The 22,253-nt window shown below is 41.8% G+C and overlaps 1 protein-coding gene across 3 annotated transcripts in view; it reads right to left on the reverse strand.

Moving 5' to 3' along the window:
• Positions 1–22,253, reverse strand: part of EXOC6B (exocyst complex component 6B) — a 624,130-nt gene that overhangs the window by 281,517 nt on the left and 320,360 nt on the right. For all 3 annotated transcript variants that reach the window (XM_069066557.1, XM_069066565.1, XM_069066574.1), the window contains exons 9-15: positions 20,537–20,620; positions 20,335–20,381; positions 18,129–18,249; positions 14,322–14,393; positions 13,273–13,370; positions 11,291–11,396; positions 10,790–10,899 (exon numbers count right to left, since the gene is read on the reverse strand). In XM_069066557.1, coding sequence (XP_068922658.1) covers positions 10,790–10,899; positions 11,291–11,396; positions 13,273–13,370; positions 14,322–14,393; positions 18,129–18,249; positions 20,335–20,381; positions 20,537–20,620 — 638 coding nt within the window. The remainder of the gene's footprint in view (positions 1–10,789; positions 10,900–11,290; positions 11,397–13,272; positions 13,371–14,321; positions 14,394–18,128; positions 18,250–20,334; positions 20,382–20,536; positions 20,621–22,253) is intronic.

Raw genomic sequence — 22,253 nt, forward strand, 5'->3', positions numbered from 1 at the left:
AGAGAGAGAGAGAGAGAGAGAGAGAGAGAGAGGACTAGCAAATAAGTACTTAAGCAATTCGTTAGCATATTTTAACTTGAAACTGATATGCTGAAACCAGATCACTAGCAAAATGGTGGACAAAATTATTTGTATACAGAGAAAACGCAGCTAAAATCCATCTTTAGATTAAGTACAATTTCACTGATCCCTGAAACAGCAGGAACAAAAGCTTTTTACTCTTAAAGTCCCATGGTTTTCTTTAATTCACATAAAGGTTTTGATGTTTCTACTAACTTTCAAATTCACAAGTTTTAATATCATTAACTTCCTTGTTTTTGAGAAATTAATAATAGCTAATCGTAGTTAGCACATGTATGTATGTATCTAATATCTATCTTTGTGTGTGTATATGCCTCTAGGTGGTTCAGTGGATAGAGCACTGGGCCTAGAGTCAGGAAGACCTGAGTCCAGTCTCAGACACTCACTGTGTGACTCTAGGCAAGTCTTTTTTTTTTTTTTTGGCCTTTTGGAAGGCAGTTGGGGTTAAGGAACTTGCCCAAGGTTACATGGCTAGTTTTTTTGGATGGGTGTTAAGTGTCTGAGGCCAGAACCAAACTCAGGTCCTCCCAACTCTGGGCCAGCACTTTACTCACTGTGCCACCTAGCCGCCCCTGGGCAAGTCTTTTAAACTCTGTTTGCCTTAATCTTCTGCAGAAGGAAATGGCAAATCCCTCCAGTATCTTTACCAAGAAAATCTCACAGACAATGACCGTGTTATGGTCCATAGGATCACAAAGAGTCAGACACAACTGAATGACTGAACAGCTATATCTTTAAGGTTTGCAATGTATTTTGCAAGTATTACATTTTATCCCCCCCCCCCCCGTAGGATACAGGTTATTATCATTCCCATTTTACAGATGAGGAAACTGAGTCATACCACAGTTAAGTGACTTGCCCAGCACTGCACAGCTAGTCACTGACCTCAGGTCTTCCTGACTCCAGGTCCAGCCCTGCATCTGCTGTTCCACCTAGCTGCCTACAAACCAAGCTCTTTTATAGAATGGGATTGACTCCACTTGCCCATTTACAAATGGGCCATTTTCCCCACATGGACAAGAGAAGATATATCACTGGAAGGTCAGGAAATAGACTTCCTGGCTGGCTGGTGGAAAACTGGGGCCCAGTTTGTTCATTACACCTAACTGGTACATATCTCTCTCCATCCAATCATTACCTGTAACTCTTCACCTGATGTCCTCTGGGTGGTCCTTGTAATTCAAAGGCCAAAAGATCCAGGAATGGAGCAAGAAGGGGCCTTAAAGCTCATCTAGGCCAGACCTTTCATTTTTAATAGACCTCTTTAGTCTTTGTAGCATTTTCATTTCCCAATCAACCCTCCCATTTTAGAAATGAGGACATAGAGGCCCAGTGAGGTTGAGTGGCTTGTGTAAACATACACACACACACACACACACACACACACACACACACACACAGATGAACAATCAGAATTCAAACCAAGGTCCTTGGACTTCACATTCACCCAATGTCTTTCTGTACAAAAACAAGGAGAAAGTTTGTACCAAGTTTTCTTTCTCCCAAGTCTCCCTTTTTCAATTTCTTCTCCATGTCTTACCAACTTTTAGCTCAACAGGGTCTTTTCTCCCAAACCTAAACTATAACCACAAGTACAAATAATACCTTGAAATTTAAAAATAGATGAAGCTAATGTCAAACAAAGTGGAAGAAAAGTGATTTCTAATAGAGCTGCTTATTTAATATGAAATAAAGGCCACTAAGAGCAGGTACACAAGCACTTTGCTAGTTGGCGGCCAGTTGGGTGTCTAGATCCTTCCCTTGGACGAAGCCTCAACTGAAGGCAGCAAAACTGCAGCGACATGAATGGAAGCGGCCTAAGAGTTGAATGTCACCGACGCCTTCAGGTGATTCACTGTCTGAAAGGCCAGTTGGCTGCTCACCCACTTTTCTCCTCGAACCTCAATGAAAATGTTTCCAGGATAAATGTGACTTCCAAGGAGCAGTAAAGAGGAATCCTGGAGGAAGCTCCTGAGAGGTTGCAAAGCTCATTATGCTACAATACCTTCTTGCAAGATAATTACTGGAAAACCTTCCTGAAAGAAATTATACTCCCATACATGTCTTCCCTAGGATCCTTCAAAAATAGTTGTTTGAAGACTGCATGGACAAAAACAAAGGAAAGGCCACGTGGATGTCAGTCATCAGATCCGTTCCTGCAACACAGACTCCTCCATCACAGAGGCCACGGACAACGCCCATGCCACCTTCTGGGCTGATGCCACTGACTGGCCACATCACAGAGGCCACGGACAATGCCTATGTCACCCTCTGGGCTGATGCCACTGACTGGCCATTTCTCTGCAGGGGCACCTTTCCGACCTTCCTAATCCAGCAGAAACAGAAAATAGGGAGGGTTTTAACCAAAGTTTACTCCCAGTCAAGTACATTCTGCCCAAACCAGACATCTTTCTCTATTTCACAGATCCAATCCTTCCTTCAAAGTCTGCTTCTTGACCTCCAGAACTTAAAGATACCTCTGGAGTAGCCCTGCCCATTTTTCTTCAAGGAGAGGTCTCTTCAGGGAGCAACAAACATCAAATGTCATTCTCAGCCCAAAATTGTACCAAATTCCATCTTTTCCCTAATGGATCACTGAGCATGGTACAAATTCACTTTCTATTCCAACTGCATTCCCCTGCCTGACTCTTCTGCCACCTTCACCCTCAGAGGAATTCTTCAACATGTCTTCCTGTATCCCTCTTACTCTGAATGAGACATTTCCCTTCATTCATGTTGTCTTTACACTGCCAAATCTATGAATACTAAAACTTGCATTTTTAATGTTCTTTTTTCATTGTGAACTTGACAAATAACAAACACCCTTTCGTAAACAAAAAGAGAAATGTTCATTAAAGGCTAAATCACTATTGTTTTAAGCAGATAATAAATTTAATACTTTCTTTCTAGCCTCTTTCTGAACTTTCTTTAGCTCTCTTAAATGTGCTTTTAAAATGATTCCCTTTCCTTCTTTGGCATCATGATCACTACTTCCCTACTCCAACTCTCTCACTTAAAGAAAATCCACTCCCTATAACAAATACGTACAGCCGAGCATTGGGTTTTAGGTCCTTTGGTCCTTCACTCCTCCGTCAAGAACGGGGAAGCACGATTCCTCATCAGTGCCATGATGAGAGGTCCATAGTGTTCCACAGGTTCAGGTCATCTCGCTCTACATCAGTTGATAAGTCTTTCCAGACTTCTCTAAATCCATGATTTATCCCTTCTTACATGGTAGTAATATTTCATTACACTCCTATGCCCCAATTTATTCAGCCATTCTCAAACTGATGGGCTCACTTGGGATTTCCAGTTCTTACAGCTAAAAAGTTCCACTATCCCAGTGTTTATGGATGTGGGTCCTCTCCTTCCTGCTCTGCTCTCTTTGGGGTCATGTGCCTATTCATGTTAATGGTCTTAGAAGGAATTGTATATTTACTCACTCTTGTAGCATCATTCCATATTGCCTCGCAGCATGGCTGGATTAACTCAAAACTCCATCAACAAAGCAAACTGTACCTGTCTTCCCAGAGTCCTTTCAACAAGGACCACCTTCTTTTCTGGGTCTTCTTTGCCAATGCAATGGCCATGAGATTTTTAAAAGTTTCTGAAATGTCCATTTCAATTCTTAATGTCTCAGAGCATGTTTTCATATGCTTGTTGACAGTTTGTCATGCTTCTTTTGAGAACTCCTATTCATAACCTTTAACCATTTACCTACTGGGGAATGGCTCCTCTTTGTATGTAAGTCAAATAACTGTCTTCATTAGCGGTCCTCGATAAAAGAAATTTGAAGCAAACACATTTTTCCAGCTAACTCTTCCTGTACTAATTCTAACTATACTGATTTGTGTGTGCAAAAGCTCTTCAATTTTATATTATCAAAACTGTCAATTTTATCTCCAATAATACTCTTTATCACTTGTTTGGTAAGAATTCCTCACTCATCCATTGCTGTGAAAGGTATTCTCTGTCTTGCTCTTCTGTTTATGTGACCTTTCATACCTACCTCACATATTCACTTTAGTTTACTGGGATATAAAATAGGAGAGGCTGGTGCAAACCTAATTTTTGCAGGAAACCTTGCATTTTTCACAGCATTTTCTGTCAATAGCACAAGCAGTTGTGGACCCTAAGGTGATCAAAGATCATAATACTATGGGTTTTTTCTTTAAATTTCTTAAGCTTGTGTAATTAATCTATTCTACTAATCAATTTTTATATTTCTTAACCAACAGAAAACAGTTTTGTTGATTATTGCTTTAATAGTATAGTTTGAGACCTGGTAGTCCTGGGCCCCTTTCTTTTCCACTATTTACAAATTATTTCTCTTGGGCTTCTTGAATATTTTGTTCTTCAGATGAATTGTGTATAATTCATTCTAGTTGTATAAATTAACCCTTTGGTGGTTTGATGTGGCAATCAATATGTAAATTAACTAAGACAGCACTGACAATATTTGAATAGAACTTGACCAAGTCTCTGTTTCTGTACTCATTTCTACTCATAAAATTTGTGTGTGCATCCTGGTAGTTAGATGTCCAAATATCTTATACATTAAGTAATGATTTAAATGATATTTCTCTTTTAATCTCTTTCTACTGGGGCTTGATGGTAACATACAAAAAGGCTGATGATTTATGTGGCTTTATTTTAACTTCTCCCATCTTCCTTTCTACTGTAGAGGGCAACACCATCTTCCCTCCCCATCAGGCTTGCACCCAGGAGTCAGTCTGGACTCCTCATCCCCTACATCAAAGCTGTTGCCAAGGTCTGTCAATTGCACCTTCGCAGCATCTCTTAAATATGCCCCCTGTCCTCTGACATCGCCCTCACCCTCATCACCTCACACTTGGATTACTGTAATAGTCCCTGGTGGGTCTGCCTGCCCCAAGTCTCTCCCCACTCCAAACTATCCTTCATTCAGTCACCAAAGTGACTTTCTTAAAGTAAAGGTCCGATTGTGTCCCTGTCACTCTCTTCCCATCCCCACCCCCCAAATCACACACAATCAATAAACTCCAGTGGCTCCCTATTGCCTCTGAAATCAAATACAAAATCCTGTTTGGGAAAGCCTTCTCCTGCCTTTCCAGTCTTCTCACACCTTACTCTCTGACATCTCCTCCTCCATTCAGGGACACTGGTCTCCTGGCTGTTTCACAGATAAGCACTTCACCTCACAACTCCACACATTTTCTCTGCTTCCCAGGCCGGGAACACTCTTACTCCTCATCTCCACCTATTAGCTTACCTGGTTTCCCTTAAGATCCCAACTAGAATCTCATCTTTTATAGGAAGCTTTTCCCAAACCCTCTGTTACTTATTTCCTGTTTGTCCTATAGATAGCTTGCTTTGGCTGTATATGTTGGCATGTCGTCTCTCCCATTAGACTGTAGATTCCTTAAGGGAAGGGGCTGTTTTTGGCCTCATTGTATCTTCAGTGCTTACACAGTGCCTGGCACATAGTAAGTGCTTAATAAATTTAACAGATCAGTCATCATCTGCAACAAAGATGCTTTTATTTGGTAACAGTGAGCCTTGTTCCTTTAAAACAGATCATTCTGAAAATACTGCTAGTATTTCTCTATTTTTCCAATATCAATAATGCTATCTCTTAGTTTAAATGAAGAGTTCTCATTAGAAAGGATGTGTATACATGAGTGTGCACACATGTGTATGTGTGTGCATGCATATGTTTATGTCTTTTATCAAAAAGGACACCAATTATACTGAAATATAATTATTCAATTTTTAAAAATTCATAGGCTTCAGGTAGAGAATCCCCAGTTTAAAGAGATATTTACCATATTCAGGAAAAGTCCATTTATTCCTATGATTTTGAATTTTTTTTTTTAAAGATAGATGGGTACTGTATTTGATACAGTTTTTTCTTCATCTGTGATTTTATTATTTTCGTTATCAATATGGTCTAGTACATAGTTTTCCTAATATTGAACTACTCTTGTATTCTTAATTTAAACCTAGTCACAGGATCTTTTTAATATGTTGCTATAGCTTTTTGCTAATATTTTATTTGATATTTTTGTGTTGGTGTCAATTAGGGCAAGTGTTCTACAGTTTTCTTTCTCTGATTTATCCTGCTCTGGTTTAGGTATTAATACCATATTTGTTTCATACATGAAATCTGATAAGATCTGTTGTTTTACTTTTTTAACATAATTTATGCAATTTTGTATAATACTAGAATTAATTGTTCTTTGAATATTTCATAGAATTCAGTTGTAAATCCATCTAGTCCTGTTTTCCCCCCTTTAAAAGTTTCCTTTTGATTGCCACATAGTAATTCCTAGACATCTATGATAACTGTTTTTTTTTTCTAAAATAATATTCAGGTCTTTCTAGTCAATCTATTTATTAGATTTGGTCTAGATATAAAAAATGCACAATAATTTTAGTTTGGTTATTTTTTCTACATTTAGATTTACTTTTCCTTCAAGAACTCAGATGCTATGCCATCTGGTGCACATATATTTAGTGTTGAAATTATTTCATTAGCTATGATGTTTTTAACTATAATGGAGTTTCTTTTTTTGTAAATCATCTCTATGTTTACTGTTGCTTTGTCTATGATGACTACTACCATCTGCTTTTTTAAGTTTGTCTTAGGTATAATAAATTCTGCTATAATTTCTGGTATAATAAATCCTGGGTGAATCTTTGTTTTAAACATTTTTTATACACAACTTATTGTTGGATTTTTGTCTTTTAGTCCATTCTGCTGCCCTCTTCCATTTTATGGGAGAGTCCATACCATTCATATTCATGTTTATAAGTATGTAAGTATTAATATAAGTATTAAAAGTATATCTTATAAGTATACTTTTTCCTCTCTTTATCATTGTTTCTCTCTACACAAGCAAAGTAAAGAGGATAATTTTTTTAAATTAATTCTTACTATTTTCTTCTTACTAAAAGATAATTTTTATCTTTTCCCAAACTTTGCCATTCAAATATGCAAAATGATTTGTTTACTGGTAGTTAACTAAAAATGAAATGTGAGCATAAAAACTAGTTAGTATTTTATACTGAATAAGGTTCCTGCTGTTTGTTCTCCATTCCAGAAGAGGCCTGTGACATCAGGGAGATGACACCATGACAGTAAAAGGAATAGATTTAAGTGAGGTAGGACTATGCAAAGTCACCAGTCTCATTTCTTCCTCTGGAGCCATCTGGGTCCGGTGGCCAGATACAGATCAAAACAACCCGCGATGGACCAGCTGAGGGAAGCAGAGAAAGAAAAGGCAGGTGACTGACGACGGTCATCTCTGACCCGCGCAGTCGTGTCCCCTCTTGCTTGCCCCTCCTCTTCTCACTTAGCTCAGATGATAAACTCTGGATCTTACTGCTCCTTTTCTTTCCGTCCCCACTTTATGGCTGATCCTTTCCAAAGTTGGTCTGTTTCGCTTATGCCTCCTGACTCTGCCTTATTTCTTAAATATCTACAACCTTGTCCTCTCCTGTCCCCCTGTTGAGTTTAATATAATTCTATAACAAAATCTGTATGTATGTGTCTGTTCCACCATCACATGTATATTTCAAATAAAAATGGGTTTAATGAGATGCCCATCCCTGCCACTCCAACCTTTCCATTTGAATTATCTTCTATGTATCCCGAAGATGAGAAAAAGTTCCACCTCCCTTCTTTCTCACTTTTCCCCTAGTATATTTCTAATTTATCCCCTTCCTTTTCTTTTTTTTTTTAAACCAATAAGGTAAAATAAAACCACAGGTTCTACATTTGTCTTTATTATCTCCCTCTGTGAAGCTGTGAAAGGGCACTTCTTCTTTTTCCCTCTCTTAGAATGTAAGCAGTTCACCATTATTTAGATCCTTTTCACATGCTCAAATATATTTACCTTTCTAGGTTTCTCTTGTTGCTTGAGTTTACCTTTCAAAGTTGCAGCTCAAGTCTTTTCATCAGGAATTCCCAAAAGTACTCTATTCTATTCAAGGCCCATTTATCTCCCAGTAGGATTACACTCATTCTTGCTGGGTAAATTATACTTGGTTGTAAGTTTTAGATTTTATCTTCAGAAATATATGCCAAAACATTCTCTTCTTTATATAAATTGTGTGATGCTGATGTAGGTTTCTTGGTACTTGAACTATTTCTTTCTAGGATTTGTAGTATTTTTTTTAAATGTGGAAGTTCTGGATTTGGGCTCTGACATTCCTGGGTGTTTTCACTCTACTTAATGCACAATAAGTTCCTTTTCAATACTGACTGTCCTGTGGAAACAGGATTTAAAGTATATCACTTTTTATCCAAATATCACAACCAAATCCTGGGAAGTTTTCTGGCCAAGAGGGAAATGAAAAATTCTGTAAAAGAATGAGATCTGTTCCTCACAATACTGTCTGAGGGGCCTGACAGAGAATGAGTATCAATCATTTACAATACCATAGAGAAAAATGTGCCGTCAATAACCAGACAAGGGCAGTATTCCCTAGGAGTCAATCTAAGCTGAAAACCAAAAACAACCTGCATAAATGTGTTCATGGGTTTTTCCATTTTGGAGATTTATTTACCATAATACCTTAGCCCAAGATAGAAGAAGGGGTTAGAGTAAAGAGACATAGATATTACACAATTCACTGAATTCTGTGATTTTTTACCGATCTCCCTTGCAGAACCCTCTCTAAAGTGAAGCGTAGTTTCCCCTCTCCAACAGGAGTTGATTTTCACTGTCTGTGCCAGCTAAAGACTGGGCAGTGGGACAGGACTGATCAACTTTTCTCCTCTTCTGCTTCACTCACTTCATTCTTTAGACAATATGTATTCCTTATTTCCCAAAACCAAAATAACAAAAAAAATAAAAAAAACCAAGTCAACCATGGCTGCCAGAAAAGTCTTTTCCCCTAAAGACATAATTTCCTTGTTGTTTTTTACATGAACTTTCATTCAAACAGAGACCTATGTCCTCAGAAAACATGTAATTAAGGCAGTCTCCTCTAAATGTTATTAATACCTTTCGATGAATTCTGGCCAATGTAAAGGAGATGACTCCCCAACCCCCTTTTTTTCTGCTTGACAAAAATGAAAAGTTGATTCAAGAGAATAAATTCCACTTCCCCTCTTACCCCCCCCCAAAACAACCCACATTTAAAACTCCACCTACCCTGATTTTTTGCTTATAGGGCCCAGTTTTCCTGGAAAGAAAAAGCTAGCCAATTGTTAAAAAAAAAAAAAAAACCTGTGTTCATGACAGCTAATATCTCATATCCCATAACAGTAGCTGTGACCTCAAAGTCAGCTGTGATTGACAGACTGACCCCAGTCACTCCAGGGTGTAAAGTAAATGACAATCCTCCTCCCCCCCAAAAAAGAAAAGAAGAAAAGAAAGAAAGAAGTTGGGGAGGGCGGTTGGAATCTTGCTGTCAGCTTAGCAAGCAAACTTCTTAATAAAAACCTCATTCAAACTGTCAGTGTGAAATGCAGAAAGTGTCAACTAGGGTTTTCAGGCAAATACTTCATATGCTTGAGCAGAAGGAAGCCTCTAGCTGGCTTTACCCTCACTCTGCTTTCAACCTTTTACTTCCCCGCCAAAAAGCAGGGCCACAAAAAGCTAGCCACATCCAGAGAATTTTAATACATCCATGGACATAAGAAGGTAGTGTCCTGGAGACCATTCAATGCCAAAAGCCATCATCCTGGTCAGGGTGAAAAGCACTGAAGTTCTGACTGGTAATCCACAGGGAGCATCTCCGCTCCAGGAGTCAGAGAAATCTGACATCTCTATGAGCCAGGCAACATTTCACAGGAAGGCCTGAGAGCAAGTTGGCTTCCCAATGCCACCTTTCACCCTAACTCAGAGGGCAAAGCTGAGAAAGGCTTGACTTGGTAGACCATTTATGGGGTTTATTTAAATGCTAAAACATTTTTTGTTTCTAAATGGTGGAATCAGGAGAAGAAAGGGAAAATTAAGTTCAATCTCTATTCACAAAAGCAATTGTAAAACTCAGTCAAACTATCATGGAGTGTCATATACATGTCTTGTGAAAAACCCAACCCACGTTTCACCAGTAGAGGATGAAGGTGGGAAGAGAATGGAGCTAGAATTACATAAGGGAAACCATTCTCTGCTTCACACCTAGCTTCTCCAGACACAGCCCTCTTGCATGCTGAGGGGTCATCCTGATTCATTCACTGTTATCTTGATATCATTAAAAGATGGTCTGCTAGACTGTCTGAGAAGACTACTCATGTGTACAATCCACAAATATTTTTAAAATAAAATTAAAAAACGCTATTTGGGGGGAGTAGTTTCTCTGAACAGAAATGAAACACACTAATATTCTTTTTGAACCTCTAATCATTGCACAAGGCATTCTGTGGGAAAGATGAAAAATAAAACTAAAACTCTTCCCTGATTCCTGCAAGACAATTCACCAACTACTGGCCTTCAATCAGCTGGCCTTATAATGTAACTATGCAAAGGAAGGGGAAGCTGGACCCTGGAGGCAAAGTTGTGCAAGGAGCTGCATGTCCTGATTATTGGCCTGCACTAGGGAAAGAAAGGGCCTAGAGCAAATCGAGGAGGAAAAGGCTCCAGACTTGCTTGCTTTTTGTTCCCTTGGGGGAGGCCAGGGCGAGTCTTCCAGATTCAAGGACAGAATGGGATAGAATGTCTTTGTCCAGAGCTCGAGGACCTGGCACTGGCTGTGTTTGCATTGTCTCATACTATACCTCAGATGGAGATCTTCTGAGAACTTAAGACAGGCGTAGATAAATTCTTTAATTTGATTGTAAACCTTAGGCACAAATTCAGAGAAAGGAAACTTCTTTGGAAACGGCTGCTGTAAATGCAGGAAATAAAGACACTGAGTCACAAGCCAGCAGAAACTAAAGACCTTCATAAACAAGCTACAAACCAAAAGAAGCAAGCTCCTCAATTTAAGGCAAGTGTGGAGACGATGTCTCCGAGATGTCCCTCCTTGGGGCTAGAATTAATGGGGGCCTTTAAAAATGGGGGTCTAAGAAAGCAACAAACAACATCCCAGAGTCCACTCCACCAGAGCCAGTCCCAGACCTCCCAGAGGAGAGCAGCTCCAGGGGATCCCTCCCCTCCTCCAGCATGTGGAGTAGGCCTAGTCTCTCCCTGGGGAAGTAAAAGGAGTCACTGACAGGGATCCTAACGGCCAGAAAGAGAAGATCTAAAGGACCCAGTGGCTAGAAAGTTCTCCTTACCTTCTCCAGCTCCGTATCTTGGAATGGGAACTGTCCAACCACCTTCTTATAGAGTTCTTCACTGGACACTGGTATAGGGCTGTAGTTGTCTGAATCAAGTATATTTCTAAAGAAAGGAAAAAGAGTGAATTATCTTGAGACCCCAATAGGAATTTCCACGTAAAGAGAAGGAGAGGAGTTTAAAAAAAACCCACTGCCACCAAATCAACGTGACCCTGGAAGACGCTCTGCACCTCGGCCAGAAAATAATCATGGCCAAAGAGCTTGCTGACTTGCCCCTCAGACCAACGCCTTCCTCTAACCCTAGTCACAGCCCCTTCTCACCTCAGTCCTTCCAAATGCTATGCTGGCCAAGGCAGCCCAAAGGCAGCAGTCAGGATGACACCCTCGTCCCCCCCAGCTCTCAACATGGTTTCCAGGCTTTTAAGACTCCAAAAGGTGACCAGATGTCCCAAGGTGTCTCAACAGCTGCCTCCACTAGAAGCAGAATCACAGTAAATGGAATGTGATAACTGGAAAAATGTGAGCTCAGAAAAGGGCAAAGTGGGTCCTCCGCGTGACAGATCTAAGCAGGCTTTGTGCCTGACAGCGACCATTCTCCCGGAGGCCTCGGTGACTTTATCCTGCCTTTGTGAGGCCTCAGTCACATCGCTTGGTCCAGTGCTTTCTAGGTCACCTCAAGGCTGCCTGGCCATCTATACCAGGAGCTCCCCAGAGTCCAGAAGCGCGCTGAGGGCAAGGGTCACGTCTCCCAACATGTGCTTCTGATCTTATTGTTCAACGGCCCTCCCCAAAATACATGAGCTCTAATCAAAGCAGAAATAGTTATGACATGTTACTGTATCTTCATTCAGTCGATTACATTCAAAGAATACTGTGTGTTGTGGCTCAGTATTCTCACTGGTCAGCGTCACGTTAAATGAATGACCCACCATGACAGACGGGGCTAGAGAAACAAAGGGAAAAGGCCTCTGTACAGAGATAATGGTCCTTGGGACTGAAATCACAGCCAGTCTGTGATGGAAGTCAGAATTTACCATTGGCAGATTCTAGGAGAGCTTTTTGTTGTGGGGACGGGAGCCCTGGGGCCATGGCGTCCCACTCTATGAGGACAGAGCCTGTCTTGTTCATCTCAGTCTCCCACTAGAGTCCAGGAGAAAGGTCTGTAGACACAAGGAAACCCCCAAATGGAAATGTCTTGTTTCCTGGAAAGTTTAAAGGGAAGCCTGGGTCCCTCCCCTCAGAGTCCTCTTTTTAAAAATCTGACAAACCTGGGTTCCTTTGCATGGGGTTTTGAGCATAAGGGTTAAGTGCATCAGGAAAAATACATCGATCATCTAAAGCTGGTTTTCTCATCAACCTGACTGTGTGAAGCCTGGGTCGTGGGATCAAAGCCTGCCTCTTTCACATGCTACCTGTGTGACCTCTGTTCTCGTTGCCCAGTCATTTCCACTCTTCCTGACCCCATCTGGGGTTTTCTTGGCAAAGCTCCTGGAGTGGTTTCCCATCTCCTTCTCCAGCCCATTTTACAGATGAGGAAACTGAGGCAGATAGGGTTTAATGATCTGCCCAGGGTCACTATCTGCCATGAAGAGTGTCTCACTGAGGCCCAATGCTTCATTAGGGCACAGGATCAGAGATGCCAAGCTGGAAGAGACTCGGGGCTACACTTCACCCTCCTGCTACAGAAGAAGTAATGAGCGCAGCCTAAGGCCACAGGCAGTAAGTGAGAAAGGTAATATTTGAATCTGGTTCCTCTGATTCCAAACCCAGTGTATCACATGGCCTCTCAAAGGCAGGGCATGAAAAGCCGGCAAGCTTAGATATCCACACCCTCAGGTTTGTCATGCCGAGGACTGCTGCCGGGCGACCATTCATGAAATCAGCCTCATGAGTAGAAGGGTTTCACACGGCCCTGGTGGAAGGAGTAACCACATAGGAGACATGCCAGGTCCTGGCCGAGCCGAAGTGTTGTCTCTCACCTGAAAACAACTGCCCACTTCTTCAACAGGGTGTCACTGTACTGGTCTCTGATCTCAAGCAGCATGTCAAAAAGCTGGTTTACTGGGAAACCGTACACCTGTGGGACAGGAGTAAGTCAGCTTCATTTTTTCTAACTGTTTTTAACTCTAGAAAGGAGAATGGGGAGGGGGCAAAGAGGAGAGAAGCATTTCTTAAGTGCTGGCCATGTACCAGGCACTGTGCTCAGCATTTGACAACCTGACCCCGCACTTTCTAGTTGAGGAGCAGGCACTAACCTGTATCATCCCTTATTTGATTGCCAGTTCAAATGAGACTTAATTGGGTGGGCCTGCCATTCCTACCCCACAGGCAGCCAGCCTAGTGCTCACATGGATTTAAACCTTAGCTCTGGAAAGTTAAAACCATTCCTAATATTAAGATCACCTTCAACATCCTGCTTACTGACATTTCAGCCCTTCCCAATTCCTACCTCCTTCTACACAGGAGCAGCCCCTCTTCCCACTCCTTAATGAAAACCAAAAGGAAGCAGAGAACCCACATCCCCTCCCCACCACACTCTGGCTTTTTTTATTCTTTTTGGAGGGGGGAAGTCAGGGCAATCGGGGTTAAGTGACTTGCCCAAGGTCACATGGCTAGTAAGTGTGTCAAGTGTTTGAGGCCAGATTTGAACTCAGGTCCTCCTGATTCCAGGACCGGTGCTCTATTCACTGTGCCCCCTCCCCACCATTCTCTGGCTTCTTTAAAGTATGAATCCTATAAGTCAATACTTCTCCAGAAGACAGAGCCCAAGGAACTCCAAAGACACCCACGGTTGCCGTTTGGAAGTAAGCACTTACTCAGCCCTCTATAAACATGGGAGAGGAAGGGCTAAAAGTAGGCTGGGAGAGGACAGAGGGGCCATGGAACACCATGAAGATAACGACACTCTAGGAGGGGAGCCACATGGGAAAAATAAACCTAAGGAAACCCAAAGGCATTTCCCCAAATCTGTGTAGGGAGAGAACTGCTCACTAGCTGAGGCCAATTTAAATGAATGGAAGTCACGTACCTGAAGTGTGTCAGCAAAAAGCACAATGAGGTTCTTCAAATCTAATACCAGGTCTGGGTCAGAGCAGTAAGACTAGGGGAATAACAAAGAAAATAAGAACGAACTTCAAACACTGAAAACCACATGAAATGGTGTGCATCTTCTTCTTTCCTCTGGTATCGCTCGCCCTGCTCGGCCTCGGGCTCTTACAGCCTTCCATTCCACAGAGGGAGGGGACTCTGCCAACAGGGAACCCGCCACCAAGATCCAGAAGCAGGTTCATGAAAAGAAACCATATCAAGTGTTTGCAACTGAAACCACAGTGCACTGCTCAATCAGAAGAAACAATAACAGTAACAACTCAAATTTCTACAGCACTTGGAGTTTGGCAAATGTTCTCATTCACAAAAAAAGGAAGCAGAGGGGTGTCATGGACAGTGGAGAAAGAGGCAGGAGCACCGGGAGCCAGGGCACTTGGAGGCGACGTCTTGCCTTTGACACCTTCCAGAGGAGGGCTGTGGGCACATCAGCAAACCAGTCAATGCCAGAGGGAGCTCTTTAAGACCTTACAATGCAGAGAAGTCTGTCCACCTGCACTGATGGAGAGAATCCCCTTCTTTGTCCAGGAGTTCCCATTGCCACTGAAAGGACAGATTCCATCCATCCTTATCCCCGTCTTAACAAAAACCTTTTGAAGTAGGTAGTATAAGGTATGGTGGGCCCTTTGAACAGAGAGGAAAACAGACTCAGAAATGCCCAGGGACTTCTTCATGATTACACATCTAGGAAGTCTTAGAGCTGGGGCTCAAACCCAAGGGTCTTGATTCCAAGCTCCACTTTAAAGAGTCACATGGAGAATTATACAATTATTTAACTTCTGAATGCATCTGGATAAACACCTGAACTAAGACACCAACGGAGCCCTGGGAGGATCTGGATAGAGGGAGGATATAGCTGCTCAATGAAATCATCCCCAGTGCCATTGTTCCCCTTGGCCCTTCATAGGCAGAGACAGGCAGTTCAGAATCCCTCCGGCAAATGTCAGGGATGCAGCACAGTGACCAACGCATGTGCAAAGGAGAACTTCAGCCCATGCCTAGGCTTTGAGGTGTGCACCTGGAACCCAAGAACAAGCTACATACAGAAAGCACGGAGATGTGCCAGAGAGCAGCAAAGGAGTTCCCTGCATCCGAGAGTCACCCAAAGGCCTCAAGGAAGAAAGGAAGGAAAGCACTCTGCATTTCCTGACTGAGGGCAGAAATCAACAAATGACAGCCTGACTAAGGGCATGTGGGACTGAAGGCCAGGCGGCTTCACTGCCTAGCTCTAATATCACCTCCTTGTTCTTGATGAGAAAAGTTTGTTCCATTTCCAACAAAAGAACTCCAACTGGGTCTGGAGCTGCCCAGGGGCTTTGGAAAGTTCTTCCCTTCCTACTGAGAGAGCAAGTGAGCTTTGAAATCTCTAGGAGAGAACACCTGAGGACAACTACCTTTAGAGGAAGAAAGTTACCCAGTGGGAAAAGCCACTCTCTTAGGGCGACACCACTTTCCCCAGAAATGCAAAGTCATTCACCCACTCACCCAATCGGCTCCTCTCTAGAGAACAGGGCTGTATTTGTTGTTATCTCAGCTCTCCTTGAAATGGAAGAGCTGGGAGCCTGGGGAGCTGGGACATTCCCTGCAGTCTCAAGGAGGCACACCATCCCCAGGCCTGAAGAACCCTCCGATTTTTGCAAGTTAGTTTCAAGTCATACAACTGAGAATCAGAAGACCCAAAGGGGACGTTTCGTGGCAGAAAAATCTTGATTTCCAATGCTACCTCCATAAGCCACCTAAAGAGAGAGTCCCAAAGGACAGAGGCTTCTCTCCTTACAGACTTCAATGCATCTAAGGGAGCAAGGCCCGCTGACCGATAGCAGCAATGCTAGTACAGTCCTCACAAGGGCACTGTGTGTGTCTGCAACAATTTTCATTTGCGAAAAGGTTGACTCATGAATGTCTGAGTCTCTCAGACACAGTTAGTGCCCTCAGCATCCATCATTTCTCTGAATTTTATCCTCATGAAGGACTGGAGACTCTCCTTCCCTGGAACCTGAAGCATGCCCAATTCCATGCCCTGCTTGGAGACAGGGGATTGAATAGGATGCGTTCTCATGGTTCCTCCATCAACATCATCAACAAATGTGCAAAAGCAAAACTGGCTTGCCTCTAGGCACTATGGAGGAAGGAATAATAGCCAGGATAATAATCAATCCCCTTGGGCAGTGCCCCTTACGGGTCCGTTGACCACAGAGAGGAGACTGAGGCCCAGGGAAGTTAGGCAGCTCTTCTATATTATTACTTTAACAGAAAATTCTGGAAAGTTCCATTCCTGATCTATACAGACCTTCAAAGCCAACCCAGGAATCTTTCCTGTTCTTAACACATATGGTTCAGTGCAGAGATACGCTCATGTTGTGGAGGCAGGACCTGGCTTCTTACAGAAATAATCGGTCCACAGCTCTATCAGGGACAAGTGGATTAAGGAAGTGTGTGTCTCTCCTCAGACAAGTGCTAGCCATGGGGAAATGTGAAGACAACTGGCTTCATGGATGAAGCAGGGATCCTAATTCTGGCTCTGCCACCAACTGGCTGTGAAATCTTAGGTCAGCCAGTTGCTCTGGGAAACTGACTTGGTTCATCCGTAAAATGAACAGGGCTAGATACTGTCAAAGCGTCTTTCCAGCTCTGAAAGTCTATCATTCCCTAAGCCTTCTCTTCTTCTTTTGTTAACTCAGCCCAGAGGAATCAAAACACAGACTCCAATAAAGAGGGGAATGAGAGTCAGCTAAAGCCCTGGCTCTCTCAGCAGCCAATCAGATCTTTAGGCACTGTGGTGAGGTGGCCAAAGCTTCTGGCAGTTTTTCTGCTCCTCTGATATGCAGGGGCTTGGTTCAGTCTTATCAAACAAATACAGCCACAAGGCTAGAAAGAAGGAGCTCAAGTGACAGGACAACAAACAGCTCACTCCTTCCTTTGTCCCTTCTTTTTCTTTTTTAAACATGGATCCTATCAGCAGATAGGACTGGAATTCAGCTTAAAGGTATAGCCACTGTTATTCAGACTGGCTTTGAGAGTAACACTAAGTGTGTCTTCCTAGCACACAGAAGCTAAGGCTTAGATAAACTGAACAAAGACTTTCATGGACATCTCAACTTATTTCAGAGACCAAATGTATGCAAGTGATGAAATCAGAGCAAAAGTTGTTGTCTTCATTCTGAGCTCCACAAGCATGCCTGTGGTTCATTAGATCAGAGCTCAAAGTCCAGCAAAGTCTGCCCAAAAGAAATCTGGTCCTTTCCTCAGCGATTGCACATTGTAAAGAAATACTGGAGCAAGAACTTGTGCTTTTTTTCCGCTTGACATTTTCCTGTTCCCTTCAACAATGAGTATCCTTCATTTAATTTAGATATATGTATGTGTGTGTGTACGTGTGTATTGTTCCTTCCAAATCTGAAATGCCTTAATTCTATAATTGGATAGCAATCAGATTCAGGACTTGCCAACTTGATTGAGAATGGTCAAGCTCCCTCTACTGGCCCATCTTGAAAAGTCAACCCAGCTCAAAATGAAAGTGGGAACAGAACACAGAATCATAATTTTCAACTTGGACCTTCAGCCAAAGGTGAGCTCAGTACTGGAGAATGTGGCCATCAAGGGAGCCCTTTCTTAGGGCACCTATTGTCCAGCATGTCCCTGTGCACTAGTTGTAAAGAAAAATCAAAAGAAAGGCCTTATCAGGGGGCCAGTGAGAGACAGAGTGGAGCTCTCAGAGCCATTCACTTACCGAGTGTGTCCGAAGGGCGGCGATGGTTTTTGACAAGGCCATTTCCCACAGTTCATCAATGTAGGCTCTATTCACTAAGCCCTGAGTCGTATGTAAAATGTGATCTTCAACCACAAAAAAACTAAGGAAGAGGAAAAGCAAGCACAGCTGTCAGAAATTACAGAGCCTGGACATTATCTACAGGGCTGGACAAACATCACGTCCCACAAAGACAAAGCTAGCATCCTCTAGTAAAGTTAATGGTCAATTTCTTATTGCAGAAAACTGTGTGGCCTCCTAATAGGGATCAGACTTCTCTCACTAGTTAAAAACATCCCTGCACATGTGTGTATCTCCTGAGTAGTTGCTGAAGGGACTAAAATTGCATTGCTATTAAATGTTATATACATCAATTTAAAAGAGAAATAGATACATGGATGAGTAAATGTCCAATTGTGATGCACAAGTATATATCACATCTTCAAAAAAATTAAAAACATGCTTGCTCGATTTGGGGAGGGGACACTTTGAAACCGGATAATAGGTTTTTAAAGTTAAAGAATGAAGACAGGAAATAAAATCATTTCCCTCATAAAGGAACTTTTTAACTACAATAATGACAAAATACAAAAGATCTCACAAAATAACTAATTTATTTTCTATACCAATGATCTGGAGTTTAAACTTCAATGTACACATAACCAGAATAATTATTAAATGAGTTAACAGTCCTTGTAATATCCCATATGCTAATAGAAACTGTCATAGAACAGAAGCTGTCAATGTTCAGTGCAAAGCCTGGCCTTATCATTGCCCTTATCACTCCTTAATTCCAATGCCTGTGTTAACCTGCTTGATCCAAAGGTGAAAACATGGGAGGTTTTATCTTACAAAAGGTAGCCCTATTTCAAAGTATTTTATCAATGTTTAGTTCTGGAAATCCTGCACAAATGAAGAAGAGAACTTCCTTATGAGGATTCCCTAAAGAAGGACTGGGAAATGAACAGGAAGGATTAAATGATTGTGCAAAGCAAAGCACTTCTAACATCGAGTTCTGAGGCGCTCATTTTAAAACCAGCCCTTGTTCTGCCTTCTAGGCCTAAGAAGAACAAACCCCATTAATCCCTCTTCCATGTAATATACCTTTGAGTACCTGAAGCTAGCTGGCATAGTGCCCCCCCAATGTCCCCAGTGGAACAAGTCTGCTCAAGGTCAAATACCATAAGTTCCATCAACATCCTCACATTGTCTGAACTGTTCAACTGAACTGAACAGCTCCATCACAGGAAGACTCATCTTCCTGACTTCAACTCTGGCTTCAGACACTTACTAACTTAACGCTGTTTGCCTCAGTTTTCTCATCTGTAAAATGAGCTGGAGAAGGAAATGGAGAACTACTCTAGTATCTCTGCCAAGAAAATCCCCAATGGGGTCATGGAGAGTCAGACACAACCAAACAAGAATAGGAACAACTGGTCACCAAATAATTAATTTTGGTTAAAATAGTTTCCCGACTCCCTTGATTTCAGGCCAGTCCCTTTCAACAATCAAGATGACTCTACAGTTTTTTTTCTCTCTGCAAAATGGTTTCACTCTCTAGTAACTTTTTCTTGATACCAATTTTCGCTTTTTGTCCCATTTATTTTCACCGTATTTGCTGTTTTCTTGTATTTCTGTTATAACAGTGGTGAATATCCTCCTTTGCTTTCCATGTCAGAATCTCCAAGAGAAGGTCACCATGCCAAACAAAGGCTCGTCTCTCTCACGTGTCTAGGTCACTTTCTTAGATTCTCAAAGAAAAATCCTAACTGGAATACAGGGGACACACAGATACACAAAACATTCAGTTCCACTTCCTTGAAGGAGTAATTAACAAAGGAGGTGAGGTCAGAGTTAGCATTTCCCCTCAAAATATACATCACAGTAAGAATTCAGATAGTGGGACAGCCAATAGGCCTCTTTCCAGATACCCTAAGGGAAACCAAAATTGTGTCTGGTCAACTCAAGAGTTTTATATTTATACATACGTGAGTGCCTGTGTACATGTATATATAGGGTATATCATGACTATATACCCTATATTTATATGTGTGTGTGTGTGTATATATATATATATATATATATATATATATATATATATTTTTTTTTAGGAAATACATCATCTGTTTTACACAAACCCCAAACATCTGCTTATATGAAGAGAATATAAATATAAAAGAATACCTACCCTACGATTTGATTAAAATATTTCCTGTAGCCATCTAGAGTTTCATGCTGCAATGAAACAAAAAACAAATAAAAGTTTAGAGATGAAAATCAAGAAGGCTCAGAACACAAGGAGCCGCCCACATGTAGCCCCCTTGAGATAATGTCAAAGTCTCCCATGAGGCAGAGGTATAGAAGAAAGTGCAGGACAGCAGGAGGCCTACCATGTTGGACGGGGGCTGGAGCACCAGCCGGGCCTGTTTCCGCCTCTGTTTCCTGTAGTAGTTTTCAAAGGTTTCCCGAGCACCCTAAAAAACAAGACAAAGAGGTTCTGAGTATTTGCCCAGGCCTAGCACCCCAGTAGGATGACTGCAAACGCAATCTGTCAGTCTCTCTTTCTCTAAACAACCACTTGTGTCTCCCTCACTTTCCTCACTGAAAGAGGGAAGATGAGGATTATTTTTGTATATGCTTTTCTTGTACTACTCCTCAGAATGAAGTTCCTTCGCTACTAGGATCCTCATGTAACACAACTCTAACTCTTGCCTTATTAAGGCTCTTCCTCCTGGGGCTCAATTCCTTTCAGGCCCAGGTCTAGGCCTGCCTCTTTCATGTAGCCTTCTCTAAACATACCTAAGCCTCCAGTCCTCATCTCTGCCTTCCCAGAATTCCTGAGACACATAAAGTCAGCCCTTTAAGGCATGCTAGGAGCAACCTTGCAGTAGATGAGAGACTGTCTTATGTTGCATAATGGAAACTCCAGCAGCAGTATCTCATTTTGACCAGTCAGTTTACTAAAGGGCTCTGAGGACAACTTATGTTCAACCAAGCAAAAGCCCTGTGATCATAATGTTCAAGGGCGAGAAAGGGCGAGAAAGGGAACTAATAATGGGTGGATGCGTCCAGCTCGGCCACGGCAGGAGTTACATGGCTGCCAGCCTGGTGGGGGGAAGGGGCACGTAATCAGAATACTTAATGACCAGAGTCCTTAGATATCTGTCCACAAGCATTTATTTATCAAGCACTGCACAAAGCAGGGATATAATAAAGAAAGGTGTTGCCCTCAAGGAGCTCACAGTTTAATGAGGGAGACACTAAGCAAATAACTATGTTATAAACAAGACAGAAATGGTGTAAATGGAAGGGCACCTCTAGGGGAAATGTTAGGTTTCATGTAGAAGATGAGATGTGAGCAGAGACTTGAAGGAAAGCAGGAGAACATTCTAGGCATCAAGGAAGCCAGTGCAAATGCGTTCAGTGAGAAGATGCGGTGTTGTGTGCAAGGAACAGCAAGCATGTCAATGTGGTTGAGCCATGCAGCTTGTGCAGAGGAAGGAAGTAGTCAATGCTGGGGAAGTTGTGGGAAGTCAGACACATTGATGCACTGTTCGTACAGAGTGTGTATCAGTATTACATTTTGGAAAGGAATTTGGAATTATACAAAGTGACTAAAATGCCCATGTTTTTTGACCCTGAGATTCCATATTACTAAGAAATAATTGATAAGAAGGAAGTTCCCATAAAAGAGAAAATATTTATAGCAATACTTTTTGTGGTAACAAAGTACTGGAAACAATGTAGATTCCTATTGACTGGGGAATGTTTAAACAAATTGTGATACATGGATATACTATCACGGTGCTGTAAGAAACAGTAAGTATGATGAATCCAGAGAAGTATGGGAAGATTTACACAATGTGATTCATGTACAATGACTATACAATATAACAGAAAGAATACCACAAAACAACCAAAAGTTAACACTATGAAATTACAAAGAATAAGCCTAGCCTTAAGGGAGAAATATAAGAAGAGTTCTCTCTCCATACCCTTACAGAGGGGGGAGGTCCATGGCTGTGGCACACTGTAAAAATTTTCAGTTTTTCTCAATATATTGATTTTGCTGGGTTTTCTTTTCACTCTTCTTTCCCATTTAATGTT

This window comes from Petaurus breviceps, unplaced genomic scaffold (assembly GCF_028583685.1).
Source record: "Petaurus breviceps papuanus isolate PSGF00001 unplaced genomic scaffold, PetGlider_PUasm1.0 139, whole genome shotgun sequence".
Lineage (NCBI taxonomy): Eukaryota > Metazoa > Chordata > Mammalia > Diprotodontia > Petauridae > Petaurus > Petaurus breviceps.